This window comes from Sminthopsis crassicaudata, chromosome 3 (assembly GCF_048593235.1).
Source record: "Sminthopsis crassicaudata isolate SCR6 chromosome 3, ASM4859323v1, whole genome shotgun sequence".
NCBI classification, from domain to species: domain Eukaryota; kingdom Metazoa; phylum Chordata; class Mammalia; order Dasyuromorphia; family Dasyuridae; genus Sminthopsis; species Sminthopsis crassicaudata.
In genome coordinates, this window is record NC_133619.1 from 392,324,801 (window position 1) to 392,349,878 (window position 25,078).

General features: G+C 31.0%; 1 protein-coding gene across 4 annotated transcripts in view; it reads left to right on the forward strand.

Annotated features, from left to right (window-relative positions):
* EPC2 (enhancer of polycomb homolog 2) overlaps window positions 1-25,078 on the forward strand; it is a 160,436-nt gene that overhangs the window by 115,264 nt on the left and 20,094 nt on the right. For 3 of the 4 annotated variants that reach the window (XM_074302161.1, XM_074302163.1, XM_074302164.1), the window contains 5 exons: window positions 2,219-2,425; window positions 7,384-7,532; window positions 8,766-8,898; window positions 12,681-12,872; window positions 24,266-24,355. In XM_074302161.1, coding sequence (XP_074158262.1) covers window positions 2,219-2,425; window positions 7,384-7,532; window positions 8,766-8,898; window positions 12,681-12,872; window positions 24,266-24,355 — 771 coding nt within the window. The remainder of the gene's footprint in view (window positions 1-2,218; window positions 2,426-7,383; window positions 7,533-8,765; window positions 8,899-12,680; window positions 12,873-24,265; window positions 24,356-25,078) is intronic. The other variant, XM_074302162.1, reaches the window with a different exon arrangement.

Sequence of the window (25,078 nt, forward strand, 5' to 3'; positions counted from 1 at the left end):
GAAAAACCCCAAATGAAGTCAAAAGAGTTGCAGACACCCGAAAAACAACTGAACAACTGTCTATTGCTTATAGTTTTCTAGAAACAGCTAAATAGCGCAGGGCTGGAGATCCATCTCCCTGACTTCAAAAATGGCCATAGACTCTTATCTGTTTTACTCTGGGCAATTCACTTGACCCAGTTTACTTGAGTTTTTTAATCTTTAAAATGAGCTGGGCAAAGAAATGGCAAACCACTCCAGTATCTTTGCCAAGAAAACCACAAATGGGATCACAAAGAGACATGATTGAACAACAAAAAAAATTTTATTAGAAAATTAGAAAAATTGTCTAAAGAAAAAAAATAGGTGAATAAAAACTTACTTTTTAATGATTCCATGATTGAATAATAATATTTTCTCAGATTAGTTCAAATTCATCAGAAAAGAATATACTTCTGTATAAACCAGTATCACTAAAATTAATAATAGATTTGAAACTAGATAGTTGGTATATAGCTTCTGGGTTTAAATTGGGTGTAAATATAAACCTCTTTATTTCTTTTAAAGTTATGGGGGTGGGAGAGGGGAAGATATAAGGCAATTGAGATTTATTGTTGTCCATGTTCACACAGCTAGTAAGTGTCAAGTATCCTGGATTTGAATTCAGGTCCTTCTGACTAAGGTTGGCATTCTGTCCACCTTGCCATCTAGTTGTCCTTAAAGCCATTTTTTGGGGGGAGGGGAGACAAGAGATGAGAGATAGACAACTAGATTTATATTTTACAAAATAATATGATTTATTTCTAAAGGAAAAAAACCCTTCAGTTCTTACAAATACTCCTACATAGGAGTATAGAACATAATAACAGGTATATAAAACCTTACTTCAATTTGGTCTTTGAATACTCCCCAAAGAAATATTGAACTACCATTTGGAATGTATTATTGCTATGAGTCTCAATGAAGTTTCCAGAAAAAAAACTGGCATTCATTCATATAGTTACTGGAAAGCACATTTTTAAACGTGGGGAGAGCCCATTTGATCAGATATAAAACATTTTGCTCATCAAAGTTGTTGGAAAAAAATATTTTAAAAATTGATGTTAATTTAACTTCGTTAAAAATGCTTAAGTTCTTGAAATTGTCAAAACTCTGAGAGTTTTGATATTAGTAATCTCTGGGTTACCTTTTATATTACCTTTTCTGCTTCTTTCATTTTGAGTTCAAGTAAAATATTTTCAGCTAATGCACTTAGTTCTTGTTTTCCTCTGGGAAATACGCGTTAGAGAAAAGGCCAGAATAGAGTGTATGAATTTAAAGAAGGTTAAGAAAGGGTGGAAATCTACATAAATTTGCTAGATTTTGCTAAGTCATATCATGGCGGTATAATTTTATATTTTGTTTATATGTATTGTGATTTCTTAGACTAATATTGACTCAACAAATGTAATACTTAATAAATATTTACTTAAATAAAATAAATATTACCAAGTCAAGTATGAATGATATATTACATTCAATTTGTGCCATTGTAGTGTTAATATATATAATAATTATAGTTAGTATATTTGGGAAGCAAGCATGAGAGATTGAATTTTTAACATCTGTTTATGGATCCTGTGATTTTCATTTGTGATATCAAGATATTAATACCTATACAGGCAATACATTGTAGTATAAGAATACTTTATTTTTCAGACTTATTGACCTCATGAAATGTCTAATTTTTTTCAAGAAAGCAGAAAAATCAGAAAGCCCCACTTGGGTACTAATAATTAGTAATAATTAATACTAATAGTAGTAATAAATACTACTACTAATAAAGGCAAAGAAGTATCAGAGCCACTTGCAAGTTCATGTTTATGAACATAAAATCCGCTGTACTTTAAAGCAGTTGAAAAATTAGGAAACTTAAAAACCTAATATCACAAGTATTCATGTTTTCTATAGATTTTCCTGTTTCATGAGTTGTTTGTTTTTTTTAAAGCATATTTAGCTTTCAGATTAGGTTCAAAATATTTTTCTTTTCTTAACCTTTGACAAAGTCTCTCAAGAAAAGAGCTGTTATAATTTTAAAACTAATACATTCTTGGGTTTTAATGTGTCATCTTAATTGTTGGTAGTGGTGGTAATTTTAACTATTTAGTAAAAGCAAAAGTATATATGTTTAATCTTATTAGCATTTTTCTTTTTCCTTTTCAAATATTGTCACTTATGGCATTTTATATTTTTCATTTAGCTTGTAACACTCCAAGAAGCAAAACTGCTGCTAAATGAGGATGATTACCTTATTAAGGCTGTATATGACTACTGGGTGAGGAAACGTAAAAACTGCAGGGGGCCATCCCTCATTCCTCAGATAAAACAAGAAAAAAGAGATGGCTCTACCAACAATGATCCTTATGTTGCTTTTCGAAGAAGAACAGAGAAAATGCAGACTCGAAAGGTAATTGGTCATTTAGATATAAATGTATATAGCCTAATGATGTTTAGGAAAAATTTGTTGTTGTTGTTGTTTTTTTACTGCTAATCACGTAAATATTTTTCAATAATTTGAACATAATTTAGAGATTGACACAATTTAATGCTCTTGAAGAAGAAAAATAACTTAACAACTTTATTTGAACTTCTGTTTTTGAGTAGTTCTTGAATAAGGGTCTTTCATTTTCAACTTGTACTTTATGTTTACCAAACGTAGAGTTCATGTATGAACTTTATTCCCTATATGGGGTACACAAATGTAAATTAACTCTCCTTTTTACTTGATAAAACGAAATTAACATTTTGAGTTTCAATCAAAACAAATTTAGGTTTGGAATTGTGAATTGATTCTTTCACTTTTTTTATGGTTTAGAGGTTTATGGAGAATGATTAATTTCAAATTATGTAAATATGTACCCACAATTATATTTTTATTTACAATAAATGTATAAACCTATCCTCTGGTCTTTTCCATAGTTGGAAAATCATAAAGGAAGTGTTAGAGACAGCTTTTAGCTAATAAGAGTGCTGAGACTGGGGTTAGAAAGATCTGAGTTCAGATCTGGCATCTATTACTTATTATCTGTGTAAGCCTGGGCTAGATACATAACTTCTGTCTGATTCAGTTTTCTCAACTTTAAGATGGGGATAATAATAGCAGCTTCCTCCCAGGTTTGTTGTGAGGATTAAGTGAGATAATATTTTTAAATGCTTCTCAAATTTAAGTGCTTTACAAATGTTAACTGTTATTCAAAACCCGCTTCATACCTTCTTCTGTGAGCCATTTCCAGATAAAGCCAACTCACAGTAATTACCTCTTCATGTTAATTATATCATGTATTTGTTGAGTATAAGCTGCCTTGTGTTTATGATTTTCTGTATCCTGTCTTATCAATTAGATTGTCAGCTCTTCTAGGGCAAGATCCCGTTTATATTTCTATTTTAATTCATGTCATCTAGTAAAGTGTAGTACCCTGATGAATATATTCTCGACATTGAATATATATATATATATATATATATATATATATACATATATATATATATATATACATATATATATATATATTTTTTTTTTTTTTTTTGACGTTGAATATTTGTTTTGATGCTGATGATAATGTTTATTTTCTTAGTTGGGAGTGACGATTACTGCCTGTTTTGAGTAATTCCTTTAAGTTAGAGTCTAGGCACAGAGAGATACACAAGAGATCTAAAGAGAGAAAGGAGAAGTCTCTTGGTATTAAATAAAAAGCTGATATATTTGTTTAGGATTTTTGAAATTTTGTGTTCAAAAAATGTGATTTAAGAATTTGCTTGATAAACTTTAAGGTTTTTTTTTCAGAAGATACAGCAAGTATTATATTTTACTTATTAACAGGTAGGATGCTAAGCTTTCACATATAGATTGATAATTTTTCCTGAAACTATATTTTCGTTTAGGAAAACAGTGATATCAAACAAAAGGACATCCCCATTTTTCATGCATAAAGTTATATATCTCATTCTTCATCTTGGGTTCATTAATCTTCCATACTAGTTTTTTCCCTACCAATCTGACCACTCTCCGTTTTCCTTTGCTGTATCTTTGTCCAGGTCATACATATTAAAAGCAATATCCTTCAGGACTCTGTTCTGACCTCTTTTCTCTTCCTACTCTGTGCTGTTTTACTTAGTTATCTCCATGCTGATGATTAACAAAACTATTTTCCTAATCTCCAGACTCTGATCTCCAAATATCTATTAGACATCTCATAATTGGTTATCCTGTAGACATCTTAAACTTAACTTGTCCAAAACTGAATTCATTTTTCCTGTGCAACCCTTCCCTTTCCAAATTTCCCTATTACTATTGAGGGCACTACTGCCCTCCCACTCAGCCAGGTTCCAATCTAGGCATCATCCTCAACTCTTTATTCTCCTCTATTTCCAGTTTATTTCTAGTGTCTATCATTTTTACACTTGTAACTTCTCTCATTGTAAAGGGCTGAAACTCTGAGTTGATGCACGGGAATCAGACAACCAAGCACTTAAGGCTAATTACCAATTGGACAATGATTCTATTAGCGTATGCTTAGAAAATGGCCCTTCTCAGTATTCTATGCTGGCTCTATCTTTTGGTGTATACAGATAATTGTAGGAGGAATTAGGGGGTGGAGTAAGACAAGCCAGGTTCACTTTGGCCATAAACAGGAGAATGGAGGTCGTGGAGATCCTACATCCATTCCCTTTACTTCTACCCCTAAAGACCAAGAATAAAGACCAAGGACTTTTGCTTATCCTGACTCTGGCTGATTCCAAGGCATCCAGGGTGCTAACTCGGTCTTCACATGTCATATAGGCCATCTTTTCTGTGGTATAGGCCCAATACCTGGGCTATTATAACAGTCTGCTGTTAGTCTCCCTGCAACAAGCCTCTCTCTCTTGTTCGTTTTCCACTCAGTTGTCAAATTAATCTTCCTAAAACATAGATTTGATCATTTCAGCTCTTAACTCTCCCCCAATTTCTCTTAAAATTCCTCTAAAAATTTCAGGGGCCTCTTGCCACCTTCAGGATAAAATAAAAAATCTTCCTGTTTGGCATTTGAAACCTACTACTTGGACCTGTCCAATCTTATTGAGTTTTTCTTCCCTCAACATCCTTTGCAGTCCAGGAACATTTGCCTCCTTGTTCTTCCTTTTAATTTACTCCCATCTCTAGACTTCAGGCATTTTCAGATTTTCCAAACCTGGAATACTCTTCTCCATTTCTGCCTCCTTATTTTCTTGGTTTCCTTCAAGTCTCAGATAATATCTGACTTTCTATAAGAATCTTTTCTGTTCCTCAGTCTTATTAGTGCCTTCCTTCTCAGAATACCCCAGTTTATTGTTATATATCTTATTTGTATTTAGTAATTTTAATATTATTTCCTTCATTAGCCTATGAACTCGTTGAAAGTTGAGATTGTCTTTTAGATTTCTTTGTAAATCTAATTACTTAGCTCAGAGACATAGTATGGGGTTTGATTATTGCTTCTTGACAGAATAATATCGACTGGAAATAGGTTATGTGCTTCATGATCAGTTCTTTGGAGTCATAACTAATCATTGCATTGATCAGAGCTCTTAAATCTTTCTTTTTTTTTTCTGGCAAAGCAATTAGGATTAAATGACTTGTCCAGGGTAATATAGCTAATAAGTGTCATATGTCTGAGGTCGAATTTCAACTCAGGTCCTCCTGACTCCAGGGCCTTTGTTCTTCTATACGTTGCACCAACTAGCTTTTAAATCTTTCAAAGTTATTTTTCATTACAGTGTTGTTACTGTATGAATTTTTTTCCTGAACTTCTTACTTCCTTCTGTCATAGTTCATAGAAATCTTCCCAGATTTATCTTAAAACCTTTTCTTTATTTTTTATACACTATTCATTACTATCATATCATACTTTCTCCAGCCTTTACCTAATTGATAGGTACTTCCTTTTTTCTTGATTTTTCACACACACACACACACACACACACACACACACACACACACACACACACACACACACACACGGTTTTTTTGCCCATAAGAATTTATGTTTGGGATATAGACCCAGTATTGGTATCAATAAGTCTCTATGTATCTGTAGTTTAGTGACTTTTGAAGCATGGTTTTAAATTGCTTTCCAAAAATGGCTGAGCCAATCCACAAGGGCACAAGTATAATACATTAGTGTGTTTTTCTTTTCACATCCTCTTGGATAAATTTTCCTTTTTTCTCATCTTTGCTGATCTGATAAATGTTCAGTGGAATCTCACAATATTAATACAGTTCTGTATAATGTAGATTGAACGTAACGTAGTTGAAGAGTATAAATGAATGGCTAAGTAAAACTTTAGATATACAATTGATTTTTTTTTTCCCATCTGCAAATGGCCTTAATGACTTGCATTAGTCTAAATATAGGTTGCCTTTAATATACAGCATAGTCCTAAAATAAGATTTCTTTGAAAGCAAAATAATATATAAGTATATAACAAATTCTTTAAATATATAAAAATCTATTTAAAATAATTATTGGGAATATTTTTATTTTAAATTTTTCAATTCAAATAAAGCTATTTTATTCCTTTTATCATCGCTTTCTTTTTAAAAATCATTTTAGGCATTATTATTTTCTTCCCATTATCCATATGGTATGTTATCTTTGGACTTATCTGTTCTTTTAAAAATGCATTAGGCTAGGAGAGATTCAAAAATATTAAGAATATTAGAAAAATTACCCAAGTATGCCATAGTTTTACTCCTAGCTCTTGGGGTTTTGCCTAAAGTGATAGTTTTTTTTTTTCAAGAGTATTAAAAGTGTGATTATATATTAAATTTAATACATTAAATTTAACTTTTTTGTTGAAGTCAAATTTAGGGGTAGTAAATGGCCTATATTGGGCCATTGTGGATACCAATACTTACTTATCTTCTACCTATAAATATTTTTAACAATAAATTTGAGTTTCTCCTATTTACTTGGAAATGAATGAATTATTTCTCATGAAAAAAATCTGAAATTCAAAAATTTTACTATCATTATTAGTCACTCACTCCTGTTAGCTTAAATTCATAGTACTAATTAAGATATTAATAATTAAACATGTCATTTTTAACTTTCTTTTCTTAGTATCACTAGGATAAAGCTTATTTGCTGTTTTCATTTTTATTTACCCCCCCTTTTTGGGTGGGCGGTCCCAAATTAGAGTAAGAGAAAATATTACATTTCTGGTTATTTTTAGATATTTTTACATACTTCATTAAAGTAAAATAACATTTTTTAATTTATTGACTTTATTCACAGAAGTCTTACAGAATCTTCAATAATAATAATATGCTAATTACTGTCTCTGTGCTAAGATGAAAAATAGCATTTCGTTCTTCATTGTAATCTTAAAATTGTCATTTTTCAATAGAATCGCAAAAATGATGAAGCCTCATACGAAAAGATGTTGAAATTAAGACGAGAATTTAGCCGAGCCATAACAATTTTGGAAATGATTAAGAGACGAGAGAAAACAAAACGGGAATTATTGCACTTAACATTAGAAGTTGTTGAAAAAAGGTAACACTGATATTTCATACCTCTGATGTATAAAAGTGCATTTGTATGATGAGTTTTTAAAAATTCTTTCTCCAGTACCTCAAAAATTTATGTGATTTCATTGGAATATATATATATATATATATATGCACACACACACATATATATCCTCTATAGATGTAGATCATAAACCACACAATATGTTCATAAATCATGGCTACTATTCTAGTTGTAAGCCTTTTTAAACTTAACTAGGTAGGTCATATCAGACTTTGTGAAAGTCTTCAAGAATGCATGGTTTACCTCATGCCATAACAATAAGACATTGGAAAATAAGTTTATTACTTCAGTATTTTCTAGAATTTCAACATAGTTTGGCTAGTATGAGTACTATTGAAACTCCTCTATAACTTAATGTTATCTTTAAGAATTACAGTAATTATGAAATTGATCATTGTGATAAATGAGCTTATCTCAAATTATTAAGCCAGCTGGTCCATAGAAAATTGATATTCATTCCCTCAGTCCCCTGATTTGAACTATTACTACATCCTTGTTCATAGTAAAACCTTTCAAAGCTGTGTTCTACTTGTATAGATTTTTATGACCTAAGGTCACTTGTGTGCTATGGTGTAGCATTAGAGTAACACTTTAGTAAGTGTAAATATTATTAAAAATATAAAATAATTGCATGGGTTTTTTAAAAAAGATTGAAATTTGTGGGTCTTTTGCTTTCATACAGATTAAAATATACTAAACTTGAATTGTATTTTTTCGTGATACTGTACAACATTTTCATAATTTTCATAATTCCCTTAGTATACTCAGTATTCATTAAGTTTAATCAGATTTTAAGGGAATTAAATCTTAAATTAGTTTAGTTTTATACCTAATTGATTAAGTAGAATAAACTTGATAATTCAGTTTTAGTGGATGAAAGTTTCTAAGATATGTTCACGTCTGCTTTTGTATTCTTAATTGATGTATAATGAATAAAAATACTCTCAGCACCTCAGGGGGAATATTCTGTATATTATGTTCCCATGAAAAGTGTAGAAAGTTTAGAAGTTGAGTGCATGTCATGAAAAAGTTTTATTTTTTTACTAAGCTTCCAATATGAAGTTATTTTCTTTTTGTTTAAAAATGAGATACAAAGAAAATATTCTTCATGTATTTGGTTGGTTCTGGCCAACTGCATTCTGGTCAACATGTCTGTATACAATATATAGCATTGTTTTTTGTCATATTTTAAAGGTATCATTTGGGAGACTATGGTGGTGAAATCCTTAATGAAGTGAAAATTAATAGACCAGAGAAAGAAATATATGCCACTCCAGCAACTCTTCATAATGGAAATCATCACAAAGTCCAAGAATGTAAAGCTAAGGTAAATAACTTTTGAAGAAAATTACATCTGATTAATTTGACCAGATTCAAGTAAGTGTTGAATGCAGTACTTAAATCTGTAAGTATAAATCGAAAAATAAATTGAATTTTTTATTTATCCCTTTAAATAACTGTAATATATTTATAATCATTATCTTTTGCAGTGTCCTTTGTTAATGGTGGCAGATTTTAAAGATTGAACATCAAAATTCTAATTTTTTCCCCTGTAGACTATTTCTTGTTATTATCATCTCCATTTATCTTCAAATTTAGGCGGTACAACTTTAGGCAAGTCACTTAACTTCTCTGTTCCTCAGTTTTCTCACTGGTAAAACCAAGGGATTGGATTAATTGAACTTTAAAGTTCTTTTCTCCCACACTAAACTGCTGTAGTTATGTTTATTCATTGCTTACTTAGATGTGTGGCACCATTTCAGAATGCATTCAGATTGAATTATGAATTTATTTCATTCATTGTTATTTATATTCACTTAATAGTGTCTGGTACATACATATTAGATACTTGATAAATACTTGTTGAGTAATGGAATGACTTAATTTAGAGAGCTCTTAATTAATTTTTTTTTTTTTTTACTCAATACATATACTTCAGCAAGCTAGGTAGAAAAAACTTGACCATACAAATGATATTAAGGTTTCAGAAATTGAATTATTGAGCTATTATGTGATGTGAAGAATGTTTGATATTAATGTTAGCTCCATTCTTTGGTTCTATCAAAACCCTAGGAATTGACCTTTTCTAAACTTGTTGAAAATAATGTTTACGTGTTTCAAATATTAATTACCTATTTTATAAATGCTCTATATTAAGGCCTCATTTTTTTTGCAGGTGCATTTCTGAAGTGTATGATTAAACCATAAAGTCAATTCAACATAAAGAGCATTTATCAAGCACCTACTACATGTCAGGCACTGCGCTAAATAAACAGGATAAAAAGAAAGGCAAAAGACAGTTCTTGCCATCACATTTTAAATAGAAGGGAAATAATATGCAAATGTCTGTCTAGAAACATACTATTTACAGGATAAATTATAGGTAACTAGCAGAAGGAAAATACTTTGATTAAGTATGAAAAGAAAAGCTTTCTGAATGAAGAGATTTTAGATGGGACTTAAAAGGAAGCTGTCCAGGGAGATTAAGAAGTGCTGATTTAAGTAGGGAAAGTCATGATGGGGATATCCAGTGATTGAAAAAGCCCAGTCGGATAGGGAATGTCTTAGATGTAGAAAAGCAAGAGTCTCAGTGTCAGTGGATGGCAGAGCATGTAGAAAGGATAAAGTATAAGAAAACTTGAAATATAAGGGGAAGGCTGGCTTATAAAGAGGGCAACTACAACCTCAAGCACAAATGCTTTTCCCTTTGATAATGACAAAAAAGAATTTTGCAACCAAAAGGAAAGGATCGAGGTGTTTGGGTACTTAGGAGAAAATTGCTCCTTGTTTTATTTAAAAATTAAAAATGTATATGATCATAGAACCCTAGCATTGGAAGGGATGCCTGAATCTTAAATCCCTTTTCATCCTTGGTCATTGATTATTCAGCTGCACTTGTTAAGAAATCAGTTCACAAGTCATAAATTGAAGGAAGTTTTCACTTTATTTGGACCTGAATTTTACTGCTTACTGGGGGGGGGGAGGGACAACTTTAAATTTAGATTATATAGCATCTTAATATTAGAAGGATTTTTAAGCTTATTCTACTCAGATACTCTCCTTTAACAGATGAACTAAACTGAAGCTTAGAAAAGTTAAGTGACTTGTTTAGAGGTAGAAGTAAAACCCTTATTATTTAATTGCTGTCCATTATTCCACATTATTTCTCTTTGTATTCTGCGTCCATGTTAGCCAAGAGAGTACTATTTTGTTGGCATTTCTCTTCATGCTATATTTCCATTATAGGAAATAAATATATAAAATATATTTCTTTTCATATTGAAATTTAGAAACAAAATATTTTATGTTAATAGTTCTTTAACTTTTATTTTTATCAAGGAAGAATGTAAAGGTAAGAACACACACACTCTACCTATACCTCTTCTCATCGTTAGTTTCCTGCCTGTCTTTTTACACATACTTTCTAATTGTAACTCAGTTTTCACATGTGCCCAAATACGTATAAAATTCTGGAGGATAACTTTAACCTTTTATAAAACATGGAATGTTACTAAAGAGTTCTTTTACAGAAAGTAAATTATAGGAAAATTAAGTTTCTTACTAATAGATCATTTTGGAATCTTGAAAATTGTCATTTAAAAGTCTGTTAATCTTTAAATTTCTTTTGCTTTTTCTGTCAGTGAAGGAAAACTAGCAGTTGTAATTTATTTCATTTCTAAAAGTAAAATATTTTACTAATTATCATGGCATCATAAATTAACAGCTTTCAGGTAGAGTTCATGTAGTACATTTCTTGTCTCTAAGCAGAATGACTTCTAAATTATCTACCACTAGAAAACCAGTGTAGTAGACTTGTTTAGTTAGTGTAGATAGTGCAATAAGTCAGTATTCTTCATAATTCAGCTAGCATGGCTTAATAATTATACTAGGGTAAACAAGAGTGGTCACTTTGCTGGAAGTATGATCTCATTAACATATGGGTACTCCCTCTATTGAGGCAGCACTTCTAACAGGGCCTGGAACATAGCAGATACTATAAATGTTTGTTGGTTATTGATTGATAGCATCTCATATAATGCTTACTCATCATTTACAGTAGTTGTCCACATCTTTTTGTAAATCTGAAAGGGGCACTTAAAAGTTTAATTGCTTAACTCAAAAACTACCATCAGTGCTAATTTTTTTTTGTGTGTATGTTAACGGTTAAACTCTTCATGTACTTTCTGTAAAAATATAAATCTGAATCAGTATAGATTTAGTGTATGCTGAGTCTTTCAAGTATGTATGTATCCCTTCATTTGTATTCAACATTTTTATTGTTTCTGTTGATATAGCTGGTGGTAATGATCTCCAGCTCTTTCTTATACACCACATATGTGGTTGTGACTGTCATATTAGATATAATAACTTGAAAGAATATTAACTTCTTTGTCATGTTTCAGAGAACCTTTATATTTAGGTAATTTCTTAGAAATTGTTTTTATCTTACTCTGTTATTGTTTCTCATTCTCATTATATTTTACTAAGTTTATTTTCATAATATAAAATATGTTGGTACTAAAGCAATTATAATGTGTTTCTGTTCTGCGTGTATAACTTCGCCATCAGCTTAAGATTTTGTATATTGTTTGTGAAGTTGACTAAGAACATTAATATATATTTTAAAATAATGAAACTTCATTTTCATTGAAATTAATCAACCTCAAATTTTAAAACACTACTCCCAAATAAATCAAGTTACTAAACAGGCATACAAATGATTCATAAACTGAATTCAACTAATTCCTTATTTATAATATTAACTAAAAAGTTATCGTTATTCATTGCCTATAATGAAAGAAAAAGAAAGATAATACAAATATTTTTATAGTGTTTGGATTGTAAACATTTGAATAATCCCCAAAATCACACTATTAATTTTAGTTTATTATCACTAAAATATAAATTCAAGTCCCTTGATTGATTTTATTGTAGCTAATGGGAAATAAAATACTTTGAAGTAAATGCCTTGGCATTTCCATATTCAAAACAATAAATAAAAAATAACTTCTAAATAAAACTTTTGGTTTTCATAGAGCAGCTTAGGTTCTTTGAATTATAAAATATTTTCATTTTCCCTTTCATCTTGGGCAAAATTATAACAAACAGCACCCTCATCATTCATCTTTAAAAGAAGAGGCACCTGATGTTGTTCGTCAAAAGAAGAAGTACCCAAAGAAGCCAAAAGCAGAGACTTTGATAACTCCTCAGCAGCCCACTACTGAGACATTACCTGTGATCAATAAGAGTGATATTAAACAGTATGACTTCCACAGCTCAGATGAGGATGAATTCCCACAGGTACTTAATTTACACTTTATTTTAAAAGATTTAGTCACTGATGTCAACATTATTGTAATTTCTAGTTGGCACAAGTAAAAATCCTCGCTCAATCAAAAATTGTTATTCAAATTCTTGGATAAAAGAAACATTTCTAGAATTTGTTTACTGTATAACTTTCAATCTTAATGTATGATTGTAAAATTCATTCACTAAAAGTTTTGATGGTTTTCTTCATTGTAAAAAGTGCTATTTCAAAAAATATACTTTAAAAATTAATATATTATAGAAAATGTATTTACTAAATTAGTTAAAAGTTCCTCGTCCTTGCATTAATTTCACTGCTCACATGTTTGGGCTCCACTCATACTTAATTCCACCTTTTTCCACCTGCAAATAGCCTTTAAAATAAATAAATAAATAAATATATATATATGTATATATATGTGTATATATATATATATATATATATGTGTATATATATATGTATATATGTGTGTGTGTGTGTGTACACACACACATTAACAATGATGAAGCACAACTTATTTACATTTTTAAGTAGTTAATTTTTATTCATATCAACTGATGAAATAATATTTAAAAAGATTTTAATGTTTGAGAATCTTGTAATATTTAACTCATCATATGTGTAAGTCAGTTAGAAGAGGCAGGAATTATTAGGAAAGCTTGTCTAAGTCATCTGTTAGAGTTAGAAATGTAAAAGAAAGAGTCTTAACAGAATGAAAGAAAAACCCTCATCTAACAATACAGAACTAGAAGTTACTAAATATAGCACATACTACTCCATTTCCTCCCCTGCTAAATCAGCTGTGGCAAGGAAGATAATTTTATTAAAGATTTTTAATCTAGTGAGAGATCCCCTGTGATGAAGATACATCAATGTGCTAAGGCCATGACTATTTTATTACTTGATAAAAAATTTTAGAATTTTGCTAAGAAACCTGTAAGAATACCTGTAGAAAATGATGAAAAATTCTGTATATTGAAGTCATGTTATAATGTTTTTGAAAAACCAAGGTTAATAATGACCAGGACATTTTCCTAATAAAATACAGAATGAATTTTTGGCCAAAATTAATTTACCTACTAGATTTCAACACAGATAATAATTTTGATATTTTAACTTAAAGATTCTTTGAAGTTAAAAAAAAATTCTTCAGAACATAAACATTTTAAAATGATTCTTCACATTATAAAATACATTTTTGTTTTATAACAATATGATTCATGGAGGTTTTCAATATAGTAATTGTTCTAGTATACTTAAAATAATTTAATTTATGAAATATTAATTTAAATGTAATTTTTCAAGAATCAAAATATAAATTTATTTGATCTTGGCCTTTTCGGTCATCCTTATTTCATTTAGTGATAAATCTAAAACTAAAGGCCATCTAGTCCAACTCTTTCACTTTATGAAAGAAGAAATGGAGGTTCACCAATATTCTTGAGTAGTCAACTAAAAGAAAATCTGTTCTCTAACCATTTATTCTAATCATTTTAATTTAAGGTCAGAGAAATACAATAGAAATTTTGTTAAGATGCTAGAAGGACTAATAATGAGGACAAACAAAAATTAACCTTCATAAGTTTGGGACTGCAAAAGTAGTTGTGGGCATAGCTTTTAAAAGGATAAAAGTGTATGGATATTTTGCTTAAGGAAATTTTTCCACTACCTTATTTCACCACTTTAGCCTCTTTTTTGCCCTTCATTTCATCCATATGACCTTTTCTTTTTCACTTTTTCCCATCTTCTGTTTTCCCATCTCCTTTTTCTTCATTGTTAGTTGAGGTAAAGCTTATAATAGTTAAGAAAAACCTCAGAAAGTGAATGCGCATGCTTCAAGAAAAGACAAGCAGGAGAAAACTATGAAACTTCACTCTTTTCCAAAGTGTCCAGAGTTTTGAGAGGTCCTGACCAAAAACACCAACTGAGATTCATGGAATGAGGAGCATTTTAATTTAAATATCTGGTTCTATTGGGGCAGGAGAAACTAAGGAAGCAGTTGTAGAGTTAGTTGGACTCAGAAATTTTCTTGTGGTTTATCCATGTGCCACTCGTCTGAGGGTTAAGTTTCTTAAGTGATCATAGCCTTGGTTCACTTTTAATAAGTTTCATGCAGATATGTTCTCTAGCATTTATCTCTCATCATAGGCCAGTTCCCCTAACTCTTAAGGAGTTCTTGGATTATTTGCACAGAAGAAAAAGGACAAATGATTCTTGTACAATTATGCCCCGGGGAAGTATGAAGATTAACCTTCTTATATCATTCCACATCAAGAACTGCCTACATACAGTAAGAAACACAAAAAAAAACTTAAAAGGAAATGTACCCTTGCTAATAACCCAGTGACTCCTTTCTAGCTCTTCAAATCAAAGAATCTTAGAATTGGAAGGTACTTTAGAACCTCTATAGTCTAATCTTTACCTGACCAAGAATTCCTTTTGCAAAGTAACAAGTGTCACTTAAGAATTTATGGCTAAGATGGCAGCCAGCCTAACAATCCCACACATCTACCCCATTGAAAAACTAAAAAATTCCACCCAACCAAATAAAGATCGAGAAATACAATAAGCAACCAAAGTAGCAGACTTCTTCCTTCCTAGAACTTCATAAAACGCCACCACAAAAAGGAGATAGAGAAAGGGGCTTCTAGACAAGCCAACAGAGCAGACAATAAGATGACAGCCTTCCTTAGCAACAGAGAATGGTCAGAAAATCTTGTACTCTGCTTTTTTGTCTGGAGGCATTTAGAACAAGCTTTTATCCCCTCTAACAGAGACCTTAGAAGGGGCTAGGAATGGCATTAAGGAACCCTAAGTTCCCTAGGATGTATCCTAAGGTACTATGGAAAAGCTCTCAGAACCTCAAAGTAGAAGTTAATATAGTAACACAGATTAAATAAGTCAAGGCCTTCCACTTCAAACACAGTAGCAGGGCGGAACCAGGCCCTAAGTCAAAGCATCAATTTGGGAACTAAGTCTAAAGAAATGAATGACGCAAGAAGTTATAGTCTATTATAAAAAATTAGACCTGGTAGATCTAAGGTATTCCAAAATTCAAAGAGGTCCTAAGAATATTATATGCCTAAATGTATATACATAAGCAAAGTAGAAAGTGTGATGTTGATTATTAATCAATTGTGCATTTAAAAAAAAAAAATAGGAACCTGGGGCAGTGAGGTGGCTCAGTGGATAGAGCCCTGAAGTCAGGAGGACCTGAGTTCAAATCTTGCCTCAGACATTTAATACTTCCTAGCTGTATGATCCTGGACAAATCACTTAACCCCACTTGCCTCAGCAAAAGAAAGAAAGAAAGAAATCCAAGAAATAAGTTCCAAGTTAACATAAAATAAGAAATCTTGAAAATTAGAGAAATAAATTGAAGCCAAAAAGACAATAAAACTAAAAGTAATTTTTAAAAAGACAAACCAAATGGATAATTTTAAGCTAATTTGATTGAAAAGAACAAAAGAATAATCCAGTCAACAAAATAAAAACTGAACATGGTAAAATCACAATAGAAGCATGAGAAACAAAAGAATTAGCAGAACCTACTATATACATAGTTTTATGACAACAAAACTGTGAAACAAAGGAAATAGAGATAATATATACAAATGAGATTCACCCAAACTAAGAACAACCATGAGAGATTTTAAATAATAACAATTTCAGAAAAGGAAATAAAAGCTATGGAGGAGCTAGCAAAATAGAGAGAGGAAAAGTGGAAGGATGGGTTTACAGGAGAATAATAAAAGAACAATTGTTGCCACTACTCAAAATTGAGAAAGAAATCACATTACCATTCTCTTTTGATGAGACAAATATAGTGTTATTGTCTGAAATTTTAAATAAAAACTTTTCAAACAAACAATGATTTATTCAAGAAATAATTGGATTTATAGAAGGAGATATTAAGGATGGTTCAATATTATATATATTATATGTATAATATAATATAATATGTATAACATGAAAAGTACCTATTTCATACTAAAAGAAAACATCTTACACAATGGTTATATGCTAGAACTTTTTCCATTTAATTTAGGGAGGAGCAAAGCAATAATGCCCCCCCCCCTTCATTCCACTTTTGTTTGATTATAGTTCTTAAAATGCTAGTACTGACAGTAAGAGAAGATAAAAAAAATAAAAGCAGAAAAGTTGGCTAATGGTAGACAATTTTTTTTTTTTTTTTGTGGTTTGCAACCCATAAAACGCTGCCTTTTTATATAACAAAGTCTAAGAAGTAATTATAGAAAAATTCCCATTTAAAGTAATACTCAATACTTGTATATTCAAAAGTATCTGTAAAAAAATAACTTAAATAGCTAAAAGAATATCCAATATGATAAAAATTTACTATTGTCAAAGATAATTTACAGAGTTAATACTATACCAAAGTTCTGAAAAGATACTTTACTAGGATAGATAAAATAATTTTTCACTTGAAATAACAGAAGTTGTAGACCATCAAGGGAATCAGTGAAAAAAATAGGAGTGAAGAGTAAATATCTCTTTTAGATATCAAGCTTTAGTACAAAGTAGTAGTAGTAGTAGTTTAAAAAATAACGTAGATTAATGAAAAAGATTAAACAAGTGAGAATCATAAATAACGAAACTTAATTCAATAAATATCCCTCAAACCTTCAATTAATTAGGAAAGCAATCATTATTTGAGAAGAACTATTAGGAAAACTCGAAAGTAGTTTGAAAGAAATTAGACTTAGACAAATAACTTACACTATATTCCATTATAAATTCAAAATGAATATACAACCTGAATATTAAAAATCATACCATTAAAATAACTAGAAGAGAAAGAGATTATACACTTTTCACACCTGTGGATAGGAGGTAAATTTTAACCAAACAAAAGAGACAATTACAAAAAAGATACAATAAATTATTTTGATTCTCTAAAATTGAAAAACTTTTGCACAAAGAGAGTTAACTCATATAGCCAGAATAAGAAGGGAGGCTTTTTATGGGGTTGGGGGGGGGATTTTTGTTATCAATATTATCAATATTTGTAATAAGAGTTTGATATCTGAAACATAAATGAGATTATATGCCTTTCCAGAAGGTCAAATATATGATCAAAACAAGAATTAGAAATTATTAGCAATATAAAGCAGTTCTCTTAAGACATAAGTAATAAGAAAATGCAGATTTTTTAGGTTTCACCTCACACCCAGCAAATTGGTGATGACAAAAGATGGGAATTGTCGATGCTCGTGGAGGTGGGGGAGCTTATAAGTAGATGTCTTCATCCGGTATATTGTTAGAGCTGTCAGTGGACATAGCTATTCTTGAAAGGAGTTTGGAATTTTGCAAATAAAGTGACTATTAAAATATAGTATCACTCTTTGTAGTAGCTATACACACACTGTGTGTGTGATGTGTGTGTTTATGTTATATATTAATCAAGTGGGGAATGGATAAGCAAATTATGGTACATGAATGTAATGAAATGTAATGAAATGTTACTGTGCTGCAAGAAATTACTAACAGGATTAAAATGGAGATGCATAGAAAAAGTCATATGAACTGATGTAAAGTAAAGTAATCAGAGGCAGGAAAACAGTATACTCAAGGATTACAACAATGAAAATGAAAAGAACAACTGCAAAACGATTGAAAATGAGTGTTGCAGAAGAATTAAAGAACCACCTTCACTTTCAAAGAAGAGATATGAGAAGATACTTCTACTTTGTTTATGGGGGAGGAGATATCTGGGTATGGAACAGTTTTAAAAGTATACATTTTTTATTTATTTTAAGTCCCCCCCCCCCCCTTTTTATTCCTCCTTCTAGAGTGCTATCTCTTACAAAAGAATTTTTTTTTAAAAAAGTGGGGGAAAAAAGCAGTCAGAAAAACTGACAAGTTTGTGGAACATTGCATGTAATTTCAGATTTTTTTTTTTTTTTGTATATTGACCTCTTTTGCTGAAAAATTTCTTTTCCCCATATTATCCTTGTATAGAAAAAATTCTTTGATATCTATACTATCTTGGCATCTACCACTCTTAGATTGTGTATGTGGGAGGAAGTCTAGATGGTATAAAAAAAAAAAAAAAGAAAGAAATAAACGTAAAAACATCTAAATCAAAAAAAAAAAAAAAGGAAATAAAACAAAATGAAAAGATTGAAAAAAAATTGGAAAATATTAAGAAAATCAGACCTTGAAAACAGATTAAAAAGAAATAATGAGAATCATTGAATTCCCTGAAAATAGTGATCAAAAAAGAAAAGATGGACACTTTAAAGAATCTATAAATTAAATTTGCTTAGATCGTTGAAAACCAGAATTAACCAATCATTTTTTGAATGGAACTCCAAAGTGAAAAATCTCAGCAGTACCATAACCAAAATTCAGAATTTCTACATCAAAGGAATAATAGGAAGAAGCAACTCAACTATCAAGGTATTATAGTTAGGATTATACATTACCTAGTAATTTCTATTAAAAGCAAGAGGAAATCTTGAATAGTATATTTGAAAAAAAAAAAAAAGTAAAAGAAATAGTTTTATAACCAAGAATAATTTACCCTGAAAAGCTGAACATAACCCTATAAGGGGAAATAAGAATGCTTAATATGAAATAGACTTTGAAGCATTTCCAGTGAAAAAACCTGACTGAACTAAGTCAGAACTTTGATATTCAAGAGACCAGAGAATCCCCCAAAGGTAAATTTATTTAAATAGTTGGAAGAAACTCTATGAATTAAAACAGATGGCTGAATCCATCTCAGTTTGATATTTCAAATTCAACAGGGAAATAGGTGGAAATAGGGAAAAGAGAGCAATAAGAAGGAAGTAATAGAAACACAAAAACATGGAGGTAATAGTAACAAGCAAAACAAATTTCCCAGTTTTGAAGGAAGGATTAAAAGGAAGGGGAAAAAATTCCTGGGAGCTAATAATGGGGTTACCCATCGTTTGGAGAATGGTTGAACACATTATGGTATGTGAGTGTAATGGAATATTATTATGCCATAAGAAATGATAAAAGATACAATTTCAAAGAACCTTGAAAAGAATGAATTAATTCAGAGTGAAGTAAGTGGAACCAGAGAACAATTGATAGAAGATTCTACAAAAAAACATTGAGAGACTTTGAGACTTAAGAACTCTGATCAAAGCAGTGACCAAACATATCTCCATAGGACTATGATGAAGCGTGTTATATACACCTCTTGACAGAAGTTGTGCAAATAGGAAACAAAATACATTTTTATTATGCTAATTTATTAAAAAGATAATTCCTCCCTTCCCCTTTAAGAAAAGAATAATATTAATGGAGGGGGGAGAGGGAAGAGGGAAAAGGGAGGAAGGAAGGAGGAGAGGAAGAGAAAGAAAACACTACTTGAGATATTTTAAATATGTAGAAAAGAACTAAAGGCTGTTCTGAAGGAAGCACAAATAGGCCAGCATGGTTTTGAAAGTAAAACATTGAATTTATTAAACATAGTTAGTAATAAAAGTTATCAGTAAAAAATGGATTGTGTACCAGACTCTCTTATTGTTCTGCTAAGCATATGAAAATGTCCTTGTGGTGGGAGGCAGTGGTGGGCAAAGTGGTTTTTAAGTTCAGAAATTTTTTTAAAAAGGTTTTTTATAAAAGAAACAAATGGATCTCAAGTTTGAAAAAAACTTTGCTTCTCCCTAAATTAATTTGAAAAAGTTCTAGATTGCTTAAGATGTGTTCTTTTGGTTTGAAAAAATTTGCAGGGAAGCAGAAACCATTACCTGCAGAAGCTGCCTGTTCTGTGTTGTTGTTACTTTGTTTTTGGTTTTGTTTTTTATAACCACTGTAATCAAAAGTTTCTTCTTTACATTATGCCATCATCTGTGTCTACAAAGAAAGCACTGTTTTGTTTTCTGGGTTTACATAAAACAAGGTTAATAATCCCTCTTTCACAAAACATTTCATATAAAGACATCTGCCTAAGTATTTTCTGTAGGTCTTTGAAACAGTTTTATTATTCCATAGTCCTCAGTTCTCTCACTTTCAGTTATCTTTTTCTGGATACTATAGTTTTTTTAATGCTCTGTGGTAATATGTTTTGTTCATAATTGAAGACAATACTTCCAAACTATTACTGGGTCAGAGTAAAGGAAGGAAATGAAGGAATAAGTGTTTATTGAGCACCTGCTTTGCGCTCAAATTTTTTTTTTTTTTTTTTTACAAATATTATCTCATTTGATCCAGTGTGAATTACAGTAGAACATGTTGCCTTCATAATACAACCAAAGTAGACTTTTCCCCCAACTGTTGTGAACTTGATCATACTGAATCTCCAGTCTACCAAGTTCCAGCTGATACTTTTTCACACTAATTCTTGATATAAAGTAAATTTTACATTGCTCTGGCGTAATTATCTTCAATGCTTTATGTATAATAGATAGATAGCATGGAGTAGTAAATCTGGCTTCATATACCCTACTGGCTGTAAGATTCTAGGCAAACAACTTAATTCTAAGTAAACTTCTAAAACTATAAATCACAATGGTCTGGTGGAGAAATCAACATCTAGGAATTCCTTATGCTAGTGAAATTAGAAGTCTTTCCCTATTTTGAATTGAATACCATTGAATCACTTCCACAGACATTCTGAAATGAAAAGTACTTAGTTACCAACCCTGTAGGTCAGAGATTATCAAGTGCTATTTATTGGACAGCACCCAACTAATAATTAATTTCCTCACCTTTTTAGTACTAGGAGTATTGACTTTGTTTTTTTTTTTTTTGTTTGTTTGTTTGTTTGGTTTTTGTTTTGTTTTGTTTTGAACCACTATTACTTCCTAGAAGGTAACTTGAAATATTTAACAAATAGATTTTATAGTTGCAAGGGCTGTAGCCCTATAAGGAGCAAATGTCACCTTTGACTCAAATTGAAGTGCTAAATATGTATCCATATAAACATGACAAACCTATAGCATAGTACACAGTGGATTAAATAGTTTTAATTGGGTTGGCCTAGAAACTTAACAATTATATATAATTTGTTTTTTAAGGAAAGTGTCTTTCCTTATACAAACAACCAACATAAATGATTTTTTAAAGCAGTGACTTGTTTGTACATTTCAGCCTGGCTATATGGATTCAAGAAATGTTAGACAAATTTATGTGTGGTAGATTCATAATGAACTAGGAAAATCTGAGAAATGTCTTAAGTTTGAAGTATATCCATAATTGTTTACCACTGATGCCCAGTCCTTCCCAAACATTTTTTGATCTCATTGTTAGAATATAGGACTAGATAGCACTTGGATGTTACTTAATATGATAATGTTTTTATGCTTAATATATCTCAAAATTTCAGCTTAACCACATTTACATACATTTTCTTTTCCCTTTTGTCATTACAAATTCATTCTAAACATATTGTAACAATACTCACTGGCTTTTGGTAGTGGTGACCTTTAATAAATCTTTGAGGTTCCCTTTTCCAAGGACAATGAATTACCCAAAGTTAAATAACATTAATAAAACTGTATGACTTTGTGATATGTGATATCAGAGATGTAATAGCGCCAAGTATTGGCTTTTTGCCCTGTAGATCTTTGTAATATTCTCCTTCTTTTTCCTGAAAAATTTTACAAAAAAATTAATCTTTTGTGTAGGAATTTAGAGGAGAGTCTTAGTGAAAGTTCCTTTGTACAAGTACTTGTGTATTTGTGAGGGAGACAAAAGCTAAAACTTGGGGAGAGGGGTGAATTGTCCTCGGAGTGGTGGTGGTTGTGAAGAGAAGAGGGAAAGAGAATGAAATAATTTGCAAAGTGACTAAAAGGTAATAATCACATTTGGGATTTCCTTTCCTTTGAAGTTTTAGGTTTGGGGCTTTAGTACACTTCACTTGAGGGAGGAAGGATCAAGCAGCACTTTATAGTCCCAGCTCTCTCCTTCAGTGTCTTCAAGTGGGGTTTGTGGAGGTATATTGGCACCTCTCTTCTAAAACTAAACAGGTTATTGTTTTCTATAGGTTTTTTGTCTAGAAGCTCTCAACTGTCACTTCTTTCTTCTATCAACTTTACAATCCTTAACAGATTCCTCAATTGCTGCTTCTCACCTGTAGATTTGAAAACTAAATAGCCAAGTTTTCATGAATTTTGTATAAAGTAAGAGTAAATAGTTCTGAATGAGGAGCCAAGAGCTCCCTTGTGAATAAAATACTTGAGCTTCAGTGTATAAACTCTATTACATCTGTTTTAACTATTCAGAGGCCTCTTTTTGCTAACTCCCTGATGTGTTTTTCAATAAGTAAATTGTTGGATAGGTAAGGTATCATTAAATCAAATAATTACATTTTAAAGTATATTTTTGGGTACATTTTAGAATCACAGTATCAGAGCTAGAAGGGGTCTTAGTCTAATTACTTTAAAGATGTGAATACTATAGAGTTTGTAACTTGTCTAGATCATACATGGCTGGCAAAGCTGAGCCTAGAACCCTGGGCCTTCAGATTCTTTGTTTATTGGCTTATTGGACATGCTACCTCTCTTAGGGCTTTATTCCCGCCCCCTAACGTATTCCCCATGTGTTTTTTGTTCCTCTGGGTTCCCCAGGAACTATTGTGCCATACTTGGGCCTTTGTCCTTTGCTTTACTAAACCAAATAACTATTTCATTCTCAGCTCTTTCCATTTCTCATTTCAGTTCTATGTCTCTAGGACCCAGCTGTTTATTAAACTGTCTCTGATTTCAACATTGTAGAAATATGTTCAGATGTAGAGATTGGTAACCTGTCTATAATTTATAGTTTTAGTCAGTTGCCTGGGACTGGGACTATAATACTAAGTGACTTACTTATGATGCCATAGCTAAAATGTTTCAGCTATAAGATTTAAACTCTTATCTTCCTGATTCTAAGGTCAGCCTTCCATTTTCTGTGCCTCACAAAAGCAGTGCATTAATAGGTGGTAAAAGTAGTATATCACTTCTTTATATTTTAACAGGAATCTTTGAAGATGTTATCCTGAAAGAAGGGTTCTAAAGGTCATTAACTATGGAAAGCTTAATGATAACTACATGTTGGAGGTTTTTGACACCTTTCACATCATTCTATATAAATAGCCATCTACTTTGCCTATGCTTGATGCCTCTTTCCTTGTTCAATACAGAGTTATCAGGCACTTGAGATGAACTAGACTAGTATGAAATAATGACATCTTAAAGGGTTTTATATAATTATTGATGTACTTATCTGGCAGGATCTGGACATGTATGGATTACATTTAAAAACAGCCTTTAATGTTTTAGGAGGAAATGAAGTCCTTTTTATAATTTAAGTGATCTTTATGACGAGAATTCAGATTTTAGGAATATTTAAAGCTAGAACTACAAAATGAATTTTTACCTAAAAATGAAATGTCTTCTCTATTTAGGTACCATCACCAGTTTCAGAACCTGAAGAAGAAAATGATCCTGATGGACCCTGTGCTTTCAGGAGGAGGGCAGGATGCCAGTATTTTGCTGTAAGTACTTTACTTTTTTTTTTTTTTTTTTGCGATTTTGTGAACTGGACCAGAATTATGTCAAGATACTATATTCTTGATTTGGGAATGGGAAGTTAATAAGCAGTATTTATTTAGCAATAACTGGGCGAAGAACAGATGCCAAAAGATAGTGAGTCATTTCTAAGTGTATCATTCTCCATTATTTTGGATATTCTTGTTTATGTTAAGTTTTTGGAAAATTACTAACATAAAAATAAAAGACTTCAATGTATTTTTAACAAATTTCACTTTTGGAAAACCTTTTGACTTATGCAAGATGTTAATCTGCATTCTTATTCAGGTACAAAATATGGCCATGATAATTTTAAAGCTCTTATCTGGCAGTATTTTATCCCATCATTTAGTTAGTTAATTAGTTTAACTAGACAGGATTTTTTCCATTTAAATTGTGTTTATTTAGATAAAATTCAGATCTTATTGAACCACTCTATTGAATTTGTTCTAACAGGTAAAATGTTTGAAATGCATTTAGTATAACCCCAAAGAATTAATTACACACACACAAACCTGTCAGCCCAAAATTCTGATTGCTTGAATTTTAAGTAATATAATTAATGTGTAAGGTGTGATTGACTCTTAAGTAATTAAACTGGTTCTCAGGTGCTTTTTGAAGAATCAGTCTCTCAATAATCTTCAGTCATATTACACACGCACGCGCGCGCGCACACACACACACACCTC